The 18,275-nt window shown below is 44.3% G+C and overlaps 1 protein-coding gene across 2 annotated transcripts in view; it reads right to left on the bottom strand.

Annotated features, from left to right (window-relative positions):
* The window catches only part of DNAH7 (dynein axonemal heavy chain 7), a 223,295-nt gene that overhangs the window by 140,866 nt on the left and 64,154 nt on the right, over nt 1–18,275 (bottom strand). For both annotated transcript variants that reach the window (XM_039493846.1, XM_039493847.1), the window contains 3 exons: nt 11,526–11,719; nt 10,080–10,278; nt 5,069–5,209 (listed from right to left, as the gene is read on the bottom strand). In XM_039493846.1, the coding sequence (XP_039349780.1) occupies nt 5,069–5,209; nt 10,080–10,278; nt 11,526–11,719 (534 nt within the window). The remainder of the gene's footprint in view (nt 1–5,068; nt 5,210–10,079; nt 10,279–11,525; nt 11,720–18,275) is intronic.

Genomic DNA, 18,275 nt, shown 5'->3' with positions numbered 1-18,275 from the left:
ATCATTTGTCGTTAGCAGCTTCTCTCCTCATTCATCACTAATATGTAACATATCCCACCAGTGGAATTTAGAGGCGGGCCAATATCATTGCCAGGGGCTCTAGGACTAAGCCCTGACTTTCAACTCAGGGCAATTAAAGAGTTCTTCCAAAGCTGTAAAAACACTGCAGCAAATAATTACTAGCATTAAGACAACTTGATATAATGTCTTAATTAATCTGAAGACAAGATTTCCCTAAGTCTCCCTTTAAAGAAAAAATTCAATTTGTAAGTTACCAGACTAGTAGGGCAGGTTCAATGAGGAGAGACATTGCTAACAGAAAAAGACGGTTACTCACCGTTGTAACTGTTGTTCTTCGAGATGTGTTGCTCATATCCATTCCATGTAGGTGTGCGCGCGCCACATGCACGTTCGTCGGAAGACTTTTACCCTAGCAACTCAGTGGGTCGGCTGGGCGCCCCCTGGAGTGGCGCCACCATGGCGCCGGATATATACACCAGCCGACCCACCCACTCCTCAGTTCCTTCTTGCCGGCTACTCCGACAGTGGGGAAGTAGGGTGGGTGTGGAATGGATATGAGCAACACATCTCGAAGAACAACAGTTACAACGGTGAGTAACCGTCTTTTCTTCTTTGAGTGATTGCTCATATCCATTCCATGTAGGTGATTCCCAAGCCTTACGTAGGCGGTGGGGTCGGAGTGAGATGTCGCAGAATGCAAACTGGTGAGCCAAAGGCTGCATCATCTCTGGACAGTTAGACCAAGAGGCAAGGTCCGTATCGAGGACCAGGTAGTAGCACGACATAGCCCCTGGAAGGGTATGTGAGTCAGAAAGACAGCAGAAGAAGCCTGAGCCCTGGTGAAACGAGCAGTAAGGTGGCTCAATGGAACATGGGCTAAGTCACAGGAGGTGCAAATGCATGACGTCACCCAAGATGAAAACCTCTGGGAGGAGACAGGTAGGGCGTTCATCTGGTCTGCCAAGACAACGAAGAGTTGGGGCATACGAACGGCTTGTCCGCTCGACATAAAAAGCGAGCGCCCTATGGCATCTAGGGAGGGCAAATGTGCTCCCTTCGCGATGAATGTGGCAGTGGAAAGAAGATCGGAAGGAAGATATCCTGGATGATAGGAAAGGTCAACAGCACCTTAGGGAGGAAGGCCGGACGTGGTCACAACCGCACTTTGTCCTTGCCAAACATAGTGCACCGTGGGTCCACTGTGAGAGCCTGAAGCTCGGAGACTTGTCTGGCCGATGCAAAGGCTACAAGGAAAAAACTCTCTCTCAGGACAGGTATCTCAGCGAGCATGTTGTCAGTGGCTCGAATGGGGCAGGCATAAGTCTGCTTTTAACCAGGTTGAAGACACAGGTTTTGGCGGGGCGGCGAACCTGGGGGTATAAATGCCCCAATCCCTTGAGGAACCTAGAAACCACAGAGTGTGAGACTATGGAGCGGCCACTCTCCCCTGGGAGGAAGGTAGAGATGGCTACCAAGTGTACCCTTAATGATGAACCGCGCCAGGCGCTGCTGTTTGAAAGATCAGAGGTAATCCAAGATGAAATGGATCGGAACCTCGGTGGGAGAAACATTGTGTTTCGTAGCAGCGAGAGAAACACTTCCAGTTGGCCAGATATGTTAACCGAGTGGAAGGCTTCCTACCACCCAGGAGAATCCCGTAGAACTGAGGCAGAACAACGTAACTCGGACCGGTTTAGACCCGCAGCAGGCATGCTGTGATGTGCCGGGAATGCAGGTCTGGGTGGTGAAGTTTGCTGTGATCCTGCGTTATGAGGCCTGGGCAAAGAGGCAGGGTAATCAGGTTGGCTATCGACAAGCCTAGTAACATGATGTACCAGTGCTGCCTGGGCCACGCTGGAGTGATTGTGATCGGGTGTGCTCTGCCCTTGCGGAGTTTTAGCAGGACACTGTGAACCAACGGGAAGGGTGGGAAAGCATACGGCAGACGGCTCGTCCACGGCATCAGTAATGTAGCCAAGATCGAGCCCAGGGAGAGGCCTCGGAATGAGCAGAACTTCTATCTCGTGCTGTTCTCGCGAGAGCGAAGAGGACTATGCAGGGAAAACCCCACTTCCGGAAACGGAATGGATAACATCCGGAGGAATCAACCACTTGAGAGACAGGAAGGATCTGCTGAGGCGATCCGCCAGAGTGCTTCGGACCCCTGGGAGAAAGGACGCTACTAGATCCACTGATTGGGCTGTGCAGGAGACCCGGAGCTGGATAGCTCCCTGCAAAGAGGGGAGGACCGTGCTCCTCTGTGCTTGTTTATGCAACGCGTGTCTGTTGTGTTGTCTGTGAACACCGAGACACAACAGCCTTGCAGGTGCTGCTGAAGCGCCTGTTACACAAGGCAGACTGCTCTCAACTACCGGACATTGATGTGCAAGGCCAGCTGGTGAGCCAGCCGAAGGCCTTGAGTGTGAAACTGACCCAAGTGAGCACCCCAGCCGAGAGATGGGGCGTCCATCATGAGGGACACCGAGGGGTGAGGTGGATGGAACAGCATCCCTGCACCCACCAGGGAGGGCATCGACCCCCAGCCGAGGGAGCCTAGGACGCTCAGGGGGATCGAGGCGACCATGACCATGCTGTCTCTGGCCGGGTGGTACACTGACGTGAGTCACGATTAAAGTGTACGGAGGCAAAGCCTGGCATGTTTGGTTACGAACGTGCAGGCAGCCATGTGACCCAGGAAACCTAGGCAAGTTCAAGCCAAAGTTGTCGGGAAGGTCCGTAGACCTTGTACAATGGTTACCATCGCGTGAAATCAAGGCTTAGGTAAGCAGGCTGTGTGATACTGGAGTCCAGGGTGGCCCCCAGTGAAGTCTATTCCCTGTGTGGGAAGCAGGTGGATTCCTCTATACGGATCATCAGGCCTAAACGCCGGAATAGGACCTTGTTGACGCCCACATGAGTGGTAACTTGGGCCCCGGTGGGCCCTGGAATGAGCCAATCGCCTAGATACGGAGAACGTGTATCCGACGGTGGCGGAGAGGGCAGCGACTACAGCCAGACACTGTGAATACACATGGGGCTGTACAGAGGCCAGCCGGGAGGACCGTAAACTGGAAATGTGCGGGGGATAAATGGCGACGTGAAAATACGCGCCCGTCATATCGAGGGCGGCATACCAGTCTCCGGGATCCAAGGATGGGATCACGGTGCCATGGACACCATGCGGAACTCCAGGTCTATCATGAACTTGTTGAGCTCCCGCAGGTCTAGGATAGGTCTGAGACCTTCCTTCGCCTTGGGGATCAGGAATCAGTGGGACTAGAACCCTTTGCCCCATTCGTCCTTGGAACCTCCTCTATAGCTCCGATGGTGAGGAGCGTCCGCACCTCTTGCAAGAGGAATTGCTTGTGAGAGGGGTGCCTAAGAGGGACGAGGAGGGATAGGCTTTTGCCCGATTGGTGGTTAGGAAGACCCTGATTTGGGCCCCTTTGGGGTCCCGACCAACGCCTACGACTGCCTCAGCGACGCCTGCTGGCAAAGCCCTGTCTTTGTCTAGGCGCAGGGTAAGGGCAGTGAGGCCGGAAAGGTCGGCGGTGAGACATCGGCATGCACATGCCGAGAGGGAGTGCATAGTGACCTTGCCGTCCTTTGGGCCTTGCAGCCTAGGGTCAGCTTTGAGAACTTGCAGCCTAGGGTCAGCTTTGAGGGAGTGCATAGTGACCTTTGCCATTGAAGGACAAGTCCTGTATAGTGTGCAGCAGCTGCGAGGGGAGGCTCGATAACTGGAGCCATGAAATGCGCCTCGCGGCAACACCCGAAGCCAGAGTCGTGGCTGCGGAGTCAGCTACATCCAACAAGGCCTGGAGGAATGCTTTCGCCCCTTTTCCCTTTTTCCAGGAGGGCATCAAACTCCTGACGGAAGTTCTGAGAAACCGACTCTGCAAATTCTCCCACCGCCGCCCATAGTAATGGCTGAGCAGGGCTTACTGGTTTGCTGCGCGAAGTTGCAGGGCGCCTGCCGAGTACATCTTATGGCCCAGGGAGTCCATTCGCCTAGCCTCCTTGAATTTAGGGGCTGGTACCTGTCGGCCATGGCATTGCGTCTGATTGACGGACTAGGTGACAAGGGAACAGGGGGAAAGACGGACCTATAGGTGCCCATCACCCCTGGAGGAAACCATGCACATGCATTCGACTCCTGAGCCCACGGGCGGGATAGTGGTCACTTGGAGATTTATAGTGAATGCCACCCGTCTTGGGAGGTCCTGATGGGCCCCCAAGCCGATTAGGGGAGGGACCAAGGAGTAGAGTCACAGGTGGGAGTCTTTAACCCATTAGTGATATATGAGGAGAGAAGCAACCTTCCCCCCGTTGACAAACCCAGATCACAAGTTCTGATCCAAACTTTCCCCAAAGTTGAGGGTAGTTCAGATCTACTTTGCTGGTCCAACCTTGTAGCTTGAACTAAACACTTTAAATCAGAGACAAGGAGTGCCAGATCATAAAGCTATGCCAATAGACACCATCTGAGAATCTAGAACATAAAGAACACAAGAGCTGCCGTACTGAGTTAGACCATAGTCCATCTTGCCTAGTATCCTGTCACTGACAGTGGCCTATACCAGAGCTTTGGGGGAGTGTACAGTATCAGGCAATTTTGGAGTGATCTACCCCTGTCTTCCACTCCCAGCTTTTGGTAGTCAGAGATTTAGGGTCACCCTGAGCATGGGATTGCATCCCTGATCATCTTGACTAATAGCTATTGATGACACATATCTGGCACATACATGTCACTGAGATATATGTTCAGTTGTTGAAGAATCTCCATTCCAATATAGTTTGAATTCTGAAGCATCATTACATATAGCAGAGAAGAAATATTTCCTTAATATTCTTCCAGGGTAAAAATTCAGGTACACTTTTCAAGTGGATATTCAATAACATAATAATTACAGCCCAAATAGATATTTATCCAAATATTTCTGAACTCCACTGGTTTCTACAACATGGGCCCAATTCACCACTGTATTACTCCAGTTTTATGTGAGAGTAACTTAAATTGTTCTTATAAGCTTTAACAAATGTTTACCTGTTGGCCATTTCTAATAGATTTTTGTACCTCCGAAGTCCAGAAAATCTGGGATACACAAAGAACTGTCTGTCCAGGCCAGTCCCTCACCCAGTTAATACGCAGAGTTCTTGGATAGGCTTCAATTGCTTCTGCAATCACCTAGTCATGCGGAGAGGGGCGAGGGGGGAAACATAATGTAGAGTTGAGACACACAGACAGTGTTCAGATCTTGAATCAGTTTAGGACAGGTTTTAGTGTTGAGAGTCAGAGCCAAATCAGAGCTAAGATTCAGGACCAAGCTCAGTTCCACAACATTAATCTCACAAGAAGTCTCTCAAAATTTCAGCCCATGATGGTGAAAACCTCAAGAGATCAATCAACTGATCCAACAAAGTTTCCAAGACCCTAATAGTGGGAATCTCATTAGATAGTCTCATTGGATTTTGCCACCGGAACCAAACATCTTGCAAAAACAGCTCTTACTGCAAACTAAAACTGGAAAAGAGCACACACCCCCCTTTAATTTTAGATTCAAATCAGAACTAAAATTAAGGGATAGTTGGTGCCTGGACATTTTAATCCCAAACCTGATTCTAAAGAATGAAGAGGTTCAAAGTTGAGGTTCATTTGGACTTATCTCTATCAACTTCTTTTCTAATAATGGAATAATGGTCCTGATTCTCCTCTAATTTACACAAGAGTAATCCAATTAAGAAATCAATGTAGCTGCACTGGAGATCAGTCAAGGCCAATAGCTTTTTCTCCCATCAACAAAACTTACAAGCAAAGCTGAGGCCATTTACTGATTAAATCTTTACATTTTTTAGCATTCTGCAAGTGATCTAGAGAAAATGCAATGATAAAAGAAGCATTTGAGCTGATGTCTGTTATTAGTTTTGTAGTTGTAAGTCCCAGAAACTAAACACATGACCAATGGCAGAATTTGGCCCATAGATTTGACAAGCTTAACATTTAGCTCATCTAAATAAAATATATGAATTCAAGTCAATGTAAAAACCAAGTATTACATTCAAAGAACCTCAACAAGCCACAAACAGATTTAAATCTAAGTGAAAAACTGACCTGAAACTTTCAGCTTTAAGTTTGCTTCAAAAAATTGTGTTGATACCAAAGAGAATTTCAAAATAATATAAAGCAAAAGACTGTCTAGATGGGATTCTGAGATGATTAGATTTAAATTATACAATGAAAAGTCAGTGTGAGAATTACTAATTTTATCCTAAATCTTCTGCAGTTCTTACTGTCTCATGTGAAAGCTGACTGTAACAGACAAAAGTTGGGAACGCAGATGTGTCCATCATGATAAGTGTATAATGCACCCAAAACTGAATTTTTTTGTGAATTAGAAGTGAATAACAGAATTGTTTAAAAAACAATCATAAGCTCCCAAACTAAGAATTGATCCTGTGCCCAGATGTACACATGCACATAATCAAAAAGTAGAATAGTCTATGTATTTGAGGAGACAGCACACTCAATGTTCTTCCACTGAGAAAATGATGAGGTTTGTTAAGATATTCTGATCTACATTATCTGTTTTCCAAGATCACTCAAGTGGGGTGCAGCCATTCAAAGCAGGTTTTCATCTTATAGAATAGTTACTTGTATATCATCTACAGAAATAGAGGAGTCAATAACAAAATCATAAAAAAACAATGTATACAAACTTCCACAAATACATTGAAGTAATTGACTCCTTCTGCATATCCGTAAGTTCGGGATCTGGGAGAAGAAAACTTTGCAAGGTTCCTACTTGTGGAATTTTTCTTTAAGTGTTCCATTTTGGGTGGGGGTGCAATCTTGCAGATTGAGAACAAGTTTTGCAGCCAAATCCTGTGAATCTCAGGAATCCACAGGTGGCTAGATTCATCCCACACTTATCCTCTGGGCTTTTGTGCTGATTCTATAACCTTCCCTACCCTGCCTGCAGTGCTCATACTGCAGGGATCCATTAGAGTTGTGCTGGCAAGGAATCTTTAGCTCGCGTTGCCTCTGGAACACCCTTCAAAGGAAGATTCCTAGGCCAGAGGGAGAGCTGTGAAAAGTTAATAGAACCAGCTGCCTTGACTTTACACTAGATTCTCCAGGGGCCTTGGGGTTATGGACTATGTCCACACTTCCAGCCCTATTCTTTCCACTACAGATTCCTGACCCAGCTGAGGGCTCTCCATAGAGGTCTGTTGTAGGCAGGGTGGTGCCACCAAGGTGAGCGATTTCCCCTGCTCCACTGGGAAGGAGAGATCAGGGCTGAAAGTCTGCTTCCCTATCAATGCTGCTCAGTTTTGGGGAAGAATCTGGCCAAGAATTAATAGAGAACTGTCAAGCTTCTTTTACACAATCCTGAGATCCAAATGTATCATTTAACACTAAAAACAGCAGATAAACTTATGCTCCTCCAAGGAGGAATCTCTGGCCATAAAAAATGAATGTATTGCATTCATACATGTATATAATTTTTTTCATCTGCACCAGAATATGGTTAGCATTTTTCATTTAATTCAGGAGTAATACATTCTCTATATTAATATACATTAAAACTATTTTTAATTGTATCTGTTTCGGAGCACCATGATAAAGTGAAACTACTCTGTAGCAACCAATAAGACTGCATCTGGGAATACAATGTGAAATTTTAAACATTAAAAAAGATATAGCAAAAATTGGTAAGATCCAGAGAAAGGCAACAAAGTTGGTTAGAGGTGTGGCAGAATTTGCATATGATGAGAGATTGCAAAACCCAGGATTATCAAGCCTGGAAAAAAGAAGAATAAAATGGGTCTTGATTGAGATATTCCTAATTAACAAGACCCTAATGAAAACTGGTCAGTCTCTCAGTTTAATCCAATGGTCCCCAAACTGCTTGGCACACCCCCATAGGAACATTCAAGGGGATGTGGCAGGGCCCGGGCCAGCCCCCACAGGGCACAGGGAGGGAGCACCATCCAGCCCCACTCTGCCCCAGCTCTGCTCCAGCCACAACCCGGCCCCAGTTTGGGCACAGGCCTCAGCCTAGCCCCTGCCTCAGATCCCAGGTCCACTCTCTGCCACAGCGCAGTTGCAGCCCCAGCCCCTGGCCTCTGCCTCAGCCCAGCCCCGACCAAGGGCCGGCTCCCAACTCTGATTCTGCTCCAAGCTCTTGATTGCAGCGCCAGCCTCCCTCACAGCCGCGGTTCCCAGGGGAGGAGGCGTGGACAGGTTCCATTACAGGTAAGGGAGGGTGAGATGGAAAAAGTTTGAGGATCACTGGTTTAATCTTCGTTGGGATTCAGTCAGACCTACTTCAAGAACAGGGGCGGCTCTACATTTTTGGCCGCCCCAAGCAGTCATGTGCGGGAGGCGCCCCGGAGCCACGGGAGCAGCGGACCTCCCGCGGGCATGACTGCAGAGGGACCGCTGGTCCCGCATGGCTCGGCTGGACCTCCCGCAGCTGCGGACGGTTCGCGGGTCCGGCGGCTCCGCTTGAGCTGCCGCAGTCATGCCCGCGGGAGCTCCAGCCGAGCCGCGGGACCAGCGAACCGTCCGCAGTCATGCCTGCGGGAGGTCCAGCCGAGCCGCGGGACGAGCGCCCCCTCCACAGTCATGCCTGCGGCAGGTCCAGTCGTCCCAGGGCTCCGGTGGACCACCCGCAGGCATCACTGCGGCACGTCCGCCGGCCCAGCCTGCCGCCCCCCCCCCCCCCCCACGGCTGCAGGGACGGCAGGATGAGCTGGGGCCCCAGCCTTTTGCCGCCCCCTAGATTTTGCCGCCCTAGGCACCAGCTTGTTTTGCTGGTGCCTAGAGCCGCCCCTGTTCAAGAACAAGGAACACTCAAAATTAAAGGATAGTAAATTTAGAATGAATTATGGAAAGACCTATTTACATGGATAATAATTAACCAGTGGAATTCAATGCAGCATGAAGCACTGAGACAACTAATGTGATTGCACTAAATAGGTTGGATAATATTCTGACCACACAAGTTAGTAGAAATTCAAGCAAAATAATTATAGGAAGAATCAAATTTCATGTTTTAGGGCATGCATTGAACGACTGTGAATATTTAAAAAAGGAATCCTCACCTCCCTTTGCTATGTGCACTAACAACTTGGAAGTTTCATCTTGCCTTCCTCTGAAGTATCAAGCACTGGGTACTGCCAGAGGCACAACACCCAGGGGTCACCCAATGAAATTATAGGAAACAGGTTTAAAACAAACATAAGGAAGTACTTCTTCACACAACACACAGTCAGCCTGTGGAACTTGTTGCCAGGGGATGTTGTGAAGGCCAAAAGTATAACTGGGTTCAAAAAAAGAATTAGATAAGTTCATGGAGGATAAATCCATCAGTGGCTATTAGCCAAAATGGTCAGGGGTGATTGAAGAATTTGAGGGTGTTTAGCATCGCCCAGCACCAGACACTTAGGATGTGTCTACACTGAAATTAAACACTCATGGCTGGCCTCAGTCAGCTTAATCAGACTCACAGGGCTGTTTAATTGCAGTATAGATGTTGGGCTCGGGCTGGAGCTCTGGGAGCCCAAGCCCAAATGCGTAAATCGCAATTCAAGAACCCTGAGCCCAAGCCCTGCAAACCTGCTTTATCTGGCATGGGGTAGGCCCGGGTGTTTAACTGCAATGTAGACATACCCTTAGCATCTATAGGTCTGGGAATTGGAGACCGGAAATGTCATACCAGTATTTCAGAGCACTCCTGGTAGAACCACCAGACCAGGTCAAAACTAAATTGTCTCTATGTTGTGCTTAAATGCCCCATTTCAGCAAAGCAATTAAGTACATGTTTAACTGTAAGAATATGGTTAAGTCTCATTGACTTAAAAGCACACTCCTAAATGCTTTCATGAATCGGGGCCAAGTGAATATAATAATTTTGTACTACATGTAATACACTATGCCATTTCTACACTGGATTACCTTGCTTGATTGTTCCATCAGGAATGTATCAGGAGTGGTACAGACTGCATTGTCATGTTATATTGTACAAAGAATAAAACAGAATATATTTTATTACCTTGTGGATAGAATTTAGCATAGCAGCCTCCAACTCAACGAGCCACTTTTCAACTTGACCTCTAGCTTTAGATGTTGAGATTGTGTCTATGAGTTCCACAACCTCTCCTTCACTACTCTTAATATGTGTAATGTCTAAAACTTCAGTAAACTCGACACTTGCAATTCCTTCAAAACACTTTTTCAAGTGAGGGTTTACCCTGCAGAAAACAAAACAAAACATACAGAATTTAAGACTGCATAAATAACCAAACTTTACTTTAAAGCTCAGCCAAACTATTTCCCATCCATACTATAAAAGAAAAAAAAGGAATGTACTTCTTAAAGGTATTTTTGAGGAATTTACTTCAGAAAAACATTTTTGACCTGCTAACGTTCAAAGATTTACACACACACATATGTACATTTAAAGATTTACATACACACACCATGTTTTTAAAGAGCAATTTAACTTTTTTTTTTAACATTGTTCAGGTCCTCAACAATTCAAACACTGGTAAGGCTCAAGCACAACTGGTGTAAGTGTTGATCTTCCTATATAATCTAAAACCCTTTTTCACTTAGTTATACATTCCATACAAAAAGATACATTAAAACAACACTGCAAGTGAAGCAACCAAATAAGTTGCAAGTTCAGTGATTAAACGCAACGTTAATTCTGCTCCTTGTGCACATAAATTACAATAAAGTCTTTCATTACAGAATAGGATATTTCTTTCTTTATTTTTTTGTTCCCACAAAGTCCCCTATCTCATTCATTGCACAGTATGTACACTTCTGAGTGAATGAGTCAGTTGTTCAACCTTCATTTTTATCCTCATGTTCAGTGAACAGTCTTCTGGCGCACTCACTGCACACTGCTCTCACCCACAACTGAATATCACCTTACTTAGCAAGTATTTTCATTGACTTAAGTGAAACTACTTGTGGGGTATGTATAAGTGAGAGTTTCACAATCTTGCCATGAATGAAGCAGTAGTCCTAAAATGTATGAAATCCATTATTAACATACAGTTTAAGCTGTGCAGAGGGCATTTGCAGACCTTTGCATTGGGGTGAACTGTACCCAAAACTCCAATGCTTAGTGTCATCAGAGGTCTCCCAGTCTCTACATCAAGTTCAGTCCTCCATAGGTAATAGCAGGAATGCGATGCTTTTTTTCTAACTTTCAGTCTCTACCTTGACTCTCAGTTTGCACACTAGAGAAATTCAGTAACCAGGATGAACAGTTTGGCAAAACATATTAAATTTAATTAATACATATTTTAAAAGTAACCACTTTTGGTTTGGATTCTTCCTTGATAACTCAAGGCCTGTTCTTGTAGTTACTTCAGATGCATAAGTCTCAATGAATAAATTGAGAGTTCTATGAATGGAGCAGCTACAGGATCATACCCTTAAGATGCATGTATTAGGAGCCTCACACATATATCAAATATTACTGTACCGTGTAGGATCTTTGGTCTCTGAAAGAATTTCAAGGAGTTCATCGTTAGATAAGAAAAAAAATCTGGGGAAGAAAAGGCGCTTCTTTTCTAAGTATTCATTAAGTCCCTTAAGAATTAGTTCCAGCAATTCATTGCACTTTTTTAGCTTTTCCAACATCTTGTCTATCATCACCACTGTCAGAACATGTTTGTCCTGAAAAACAAAATGAAATTATTCCACTCAAAAAAGGTTGATGTCATACTGAGTAGTTTGCCACTCTGACGTGGGAAGAAAAATCTGGAACAAAGTTACCTTTGAAGTCCTCACTATTTTGTTTGAAATTTTGCTTTAACCCATAGCATTATCTAGTGTATATTTTATTATACGTGTTTTATGTTAATCTTCTTTAATATCTGATTTTTTTAAAGAAGGTGGGTTAATAGAAGGTATTAAAGTGAATTTTTGAATCATCCACAATTACTATATGAAAATACAATCCAAAACATAGGATCCAATCCTAAACTGATCTATATCACCATAGTTTCATTGACTTCAATGCAGCTACCTATATTCACACCAGCTGGGGATCTGGCCCATAATCTGTAGCCAGCCTATATAATTCACTAACATAGAAAATCAAACAGATGGTATTAGATGGATTTTTTAAGAAAAGCCTCTCGATAATTTTATGATCAACTACAGTAACTCCTCTCTTAAAGTCGTCCTGGTTAACGTTGTTACGTTGCTGATCAATTAGGGAACATACTCGTTTAAAGTTGTGTAATGCTCCCTTCTAACATCTTTTGGCAGCCGCCTGCTTTGTCTCCTGGTTGCAGGAAGAGCAGCCCATTGCAGCTAGCTCGTTGGGGCTTGGAACCGGGTGGACCGGCAGCCCCCTATCAGCTCCACACTCCCCTATGCTCCCTGTGCAGCAGCTGCCCAGCAGGCTAGCAGTTGCAGCTGTCCCTCCCGCCACTGCCATGTGCTGCTCCTGCCCTCTGCCTTGGAGCTGCTTCCCAAGACTCCTGCTTCCTGTGCAGGGGGGAGGGGAGGAAGACAGGACTAATGTCAGAGTGTTCCCCTCCCCCCTGCTCCTGCATCCTGCTTACCCCATCTTCCATGAGCAGGGGGGACACACCAGGGCTCAGGATGGAGGGAGCTTGCAGCAGCTGCAGTCTCGGCAAGCTGATCTAATTAACAAGGCAGTGTACTTAAAAGGGAAATGCGCATATCTCCCTCCATTCCTGCTGCCTTGTAGAGTGACAGCGTTAACCCTGGAGGGCTCAGCCAATTGCTAGTTCATCATTTAGCAGTAAGGATAATATCCCACCCTCTGACTCCTCCACCGCAACCAAGCTTCACAATCATCTTCACTGCATACCAGTATTAAATCGTTTGTTTAAAACTTATACTGTGTGTGTGTATATATATATATATATATATATAATTATAATACAGTCTTTTTTCTGGTGAAAAACATTTCCCTGGAACCTAACCCCCTCATTTACATTAATTCTTATGGGGAAAGTCGCATTTTCACTTAAAGTCGCATTTTTCAGGAAAATAACTACAACGTTAAGTGAGGAGTTACTGTATATTGATCATTACACTTTGTCACATTCTGTACCTCAAAGTCACATTCTGGAACCCTCATATTCACCATGGTGATATGATTATGATATGTTTTGTACAAAATATATCTTGTGAGGTATCATTTTAAAAGTCTTGATCTCTTGGATTGCATGTACTATAATTGTTTGAGAAGTTATGAAGCATTGCTTCACCTCTACCCCGATATAATGTGACCCGATATAACATGAATTCAGATATAACGCAATAAAGCAGTGCTCCGGGGTGCGGGGCTGCGCACTCCAGCGGATCAAAGCAAGTTTGATATATCGCGGTTTCACCTATAACACAGTAAGATTTTTTGGCTCCCGAGGACAGCGTTATACCGGGGTAGAGGTGTATGTGTGTTACTAAAATATGTTGTGAGGTTGAGAGATGCTCACAGCCAAAATTTCAACAAAGTACCAGCCAGATGTGCTGATGGACCATTAAAGGGAATCCACTCTCCCATCCCAGAGACTTCTCAAAGAGAGCACGTATGCAAGAGAGACTGTGTAACCAATGGGGACTGCCTGAACCCCACATCCCAGCAAAGATCTTTCCAGCAAGTGGAAGAGAATATAAAAGAAGGGAAATGACATCATCACTTGGCCTCTCTCCACCCTCAACTCAACAGCTGGAAGAATGTCTGGAGGACAAAGACTTTGAACAGGGGAAGGGTGGTCCCATGCTGGAAAAGAGTCCCAGCCTGTGTATTGAGGATCTGTAACCTGCTTGTGCCATCTGTCAGGGTGAGACACTGCTTGATTCAAATCCTATTTAGTTTGCAGAACAAATTTATTTTTAAGTAACCAACTTTGATCTCTATGCTTGCTACTTAATCACTTAAAATCCATCTTTCTATAGTTAAGAAATCTGTTTTATATTTGACCTAAAACAGTGTGTTTTGGTTGAAGTGCTTGGGAAATCTCAGCTCAGTTTACAAAGGCTAGTGTGTGTCCATTCCACATTGAGCAAATGGTGAACTGGATAACAAACTTATACTGGCCAGCCTTCTGGCCAGCACAAGACAGTAAAATTCTGGGTTGCACGGCTAGGGAGCTGGGGATAATTGGCTGGAACCTCTATTGTTGGTTCATGAGTGGCTGGGAGAGCATTCAGGTAAAACAGTTGAATGTGTCCCTGCCTGTGGATGTCTGTGTAAGTGCAGTGCCTATCTTAGCTTGACAACAGCATGACAGTGTGAGAGGGATATCCCAGGCTGGTGGGACAGAGGGAACAGTGGTCCCACAATCCAGGTTGCACCCTGGGGATCCCATCACACCCTTTCTAAGTGGGTAATCAAATCAAATGGGTTTACAGCATCAATAGATTTCTGCACAGGTCAGAATTCCTTTTATCCCTTGTGAAAAACATTACATACACTCTGCCAGAAATACTGAGATGAGGAAGTTGTGGGTGGCAGGTGTTTTCCTACCTGTGAAGGGTCAATATGGTTAAATGTCAGAGTTAGAATACCAGACTTGATCACCCATTATTAAATATTAAAGGGTGCTGTTGCTTTAAAAAATATATAAAACAAAGGGAAATATTATAGGTTTTTTTCACATTCCAACATAAACTGGATTTCTTATTATATTTTTGTTCTGTATAGAAGATAAAATAATTCATGTCAGGAATTTTATTGAGCCCTTTCTAAATTAATCCAGAATTTCAGCAAACAAAATTAATTCAAATGCTTAGTAGAGCTACTGTAATTATCTAAGTGAGTTATCTAATTTACCGTAAATGAAAGAAAATGAGAGGTTTTGCAGACTTGTTAGTTTTAATGAATGTCAGACTAATTGCAAGTTGCTTGTGCATCAAGATCTATTTTTAATAGGTCTTATGGTCAATGTATAAGCCAAAATAATACTCCCCAAATACCAGTCTTTAAAAGCAAATTAAAAATCTAAATAAAAAGTGTTAAAATTATCCCATTCCAGTTAGCAATCATTTTGACCAGACATTTGAGTACTTGCAGTCTACCTACCGATGAAACACCAAATTAGTTGGTTATCTAGCTGATTTTGTTAGAAAGCACACATGCCTAATACCTGATTATAATGTTCCCTTGTAAATGAAGTATACTTTACATAAGCAAAAAAACAAAAGCAAAAAAAACCCTGAAATTACTTGGCATTCTGATATTTGCGCCTTTAATTATATCAAACCAGAACACAATCTGAATTAAATAACTATTCATGCTTTTCAACCATATAAAGATAAACTGAGCTGTCAAAATTCAGATATAGCTAATAATTGGTTTTATAAGACAGCATTTACAAGTGCATATTTAAGTACACTCTATAAACTGTCAAAGAATAAAGTCTTTGGTTTCCTTTCTCAGTATGTACATCATCAGCAATTTTTCTGAGTACAATTGATCTTGCCATTCAAAACTGAATGTTGCCAAATGTGAGAAGAGGGATCGTCCCTGGTTATGCTTAGATTCTTTTCATATATGAAAAAGAGGTAAGACAAAAATAAACATTTCAATTTTCAACATGGATTTCCTATCTACAGTTCTGATTAAGCATCAAGAATAAACGAGAATGCCATTGTTCTTACACATTCAAAACGTCAGTGTCACTTGTTTGTAGGGTGACCAGATAGCAAGTGTGAAAAATAGGGATGGGGGCGGGGGGTAATAGAAGCCTATATAAGAAATAGACCCAAAAATCAGGACTGTCCCTATAAAATCGGGACATCTGGTCACCCTACTTGTTTGATCACTTGCAGGAAAAGAAACTGTATTACAAATACAGTGGTTCAGCTAAACTAAGTGTATCTAAAGAGACCTGTTACAATAATCATATACCAACAGCTGTAGTTCCTATAAATTACTTTTAATTAAGGCGACATTTTAATCATGGGTATTTTTAGTAAAAGTCATGGACAGGTCCCAGGCAGTAAACAAAAACTCACGGGTCCGTGACCTGTCCATGACTTTTACTAAAAATACACGTGACTAAAACTGGGGGGGGGAACTAGGGGGGCACCGCAGGTGCTGGAGAGGGGGGCACAGCCCTGGAGAAGTATCACTGGTGCTGGGGAGGGGGGCATGGGTGCTTGGGGGGAGATGTGGCCCGAGGAAGCACCACGGGTGCAGGAGAGGGGGGCGCAGGTGCTGGGGGGAGTCATGGCCCAGGTGACATGTGGGTGAGGGGGGGTTGGGGCAAGCTCCCTACCCAGCTCCTGGGAAGCGGTGGCCCCAGCTCCTTAGCTCCACATGCTGCCTCGCTCTGCCCCAAACCCTGGTTCTGCAGCTCCCATTGGCTGGGAACCACAGCCAGTGGGAGCTGCAGGAGCAGTGCCTGGCTGCATGTGGAGATAGGGGAGAGGAGTTCTCCCCCCTGCAGGTAAACAGTGGCCCCAACCCCAAACTCTGAGCCCCCCCCAACTCCTACTGCTGGGGGGCAGGATGTCACAAGACTGCCCCAGCAGCAGTCAATGTGACTGACCCAGGAGCTGCCCGAGCTGCTCAGGTGGCTTCTGGGCCAGTCACACGGGGCTGCCGCAGAAGTCATAGAGGTCACGGAAAGTCATGGAATCTGTGACTTCCGTTACCTCCATGACAAACACAGAGCCTTACTCTTAATCTACCATAGACTTTTGTCTCAGATGTTTTAGCAAAATCTTGAATTTCTTCCCTACTAAAAATTTACGCTCCTTTTTTCTAGTTATTTAATTTATGAAAAGTAGAAATTAAATCACAAAGTAATTTCATTCTCATATGTCTTGCTTTAAAAAAAGATATGTTAAAGATGCATAATCTGTAATTATTCAAATTTGTGATGAAAAGTGAGGCAAGTAAAAAAAAGCAGTTGTATTACCTCTCACATCAACTGTATAACACAATGGCATCTAAAGGCAAAAAAGTCAAGTTTTGTGATTTAAGAAGAAACATTCATTCAAATTCATTCAAACATTCATATGCTTTCTTCTAAACCATAAAATCATGACACTATATTTCTGGACACAGAGTGCCATCTTCTGGGAAAAGATTCCTTTCTGTTTATGACAGTGACACTTCAGAGAGGTTTGAATATTAAGTGGAACAATGGGTTATCACAGTGCTCTGAAAAAAATACTAAATATAAATGAATGTGTCTGATTTTTGTCATTGTAAAATATACTGCATTCCAATAGTTATTTATATTTGGTTACCACCCTAGAACTAGAAATTGCATATGCCACCGAAATAGTAATTTCCCACAGAATTACAGGACTGGAAGGAACCTCAAAAGGTCACCTAGTCCAGTCCTCTGCACTCAAGGTAGGACTAAGTATTATCTAGACCATCCCTGACAGGCGTTTGTCTAATAGAACTATAGGACTGGAAGGGACTTTTAAGACTGGATTTTTAAGACCAGGTTAGACAAACACTTGTCAGGATGGTTTAGATAATACTTAGTCATGCCACAAGTGCAGGGGACTGGACTAGATGACCTCTTGAGGTCCCTTCCAGCTCTAAATTCCATGATTCCACAACCTCCCTAGGCAATTTATTCTAGTGCTTAACCACCCTGGCAGTTAGGAAGCTTTTTTTAATGTCCAACCTAAATCACATTTAAACCCATTGCTTCTCGTCCTATCCTCAGAGGTTAAGAAGAACAATTTACCTCCCTCATTCTTGTAACAACCTTTTATGTTATCACGTCCCCTCTCAGTCTTCTCATCTCCAGAGAAAACAAACCCAATTTTTTCAATCTTCCCTCATAGGTCATGTTTTCTAGATCTTTAATCCTTTTTGTTGCTCTTCTCTTGACTCTCTCCAATTTGTCCATGTCTTTCCTGAAATGTGGTGCCCAGAACTGGACACAATACTTCAGCTGAGGCCTAACTAGTGTGGAGTAGAGCGGAAGAATTACTTCTTGTGTCTTGCTTACAACACTCCTGCTAATACATCCTAGAATGATATTTTCTTTTTTTGCAACAGTATTATACTGTTGACTCATATTTAGCTTGCGATCCACTATGATTCCCAGACCCCTTTTCGCAGTACTCCTTCCTAGGCAGTCATTTCCCATTTTGTATGTGTACAACTGATTGTTCCTTCCTAAGTGGAGTACTTTGAGTTTGTCTTATTGAATTTCATCCTGTTTACTTTAGACCATTTATCCACTTTCTCCCAGCACTTGAGTCCTGGGGGGAAACA

This window comes from Mauremys reevesii, linkage group 11, assembly GCF_016161935.1.
Source record: "Mauremys reevesii isolate NIE-2019 linkage group 11, ASM1616193v1, whole genome shotgun sequence".
In the NCBI taxonomy this organism is placed as follows: domain Eukaryota; kingdom Metazoa; phylum Chordata; order Testudines; family Geoemydidae; genus Mauremys; species Mauremys reevesii.
The sequence above is the reverse complement of the archived record's forward strand: the minus strand, read 5'-3'. Positions and strand labels throughout refer to the sequence as shown.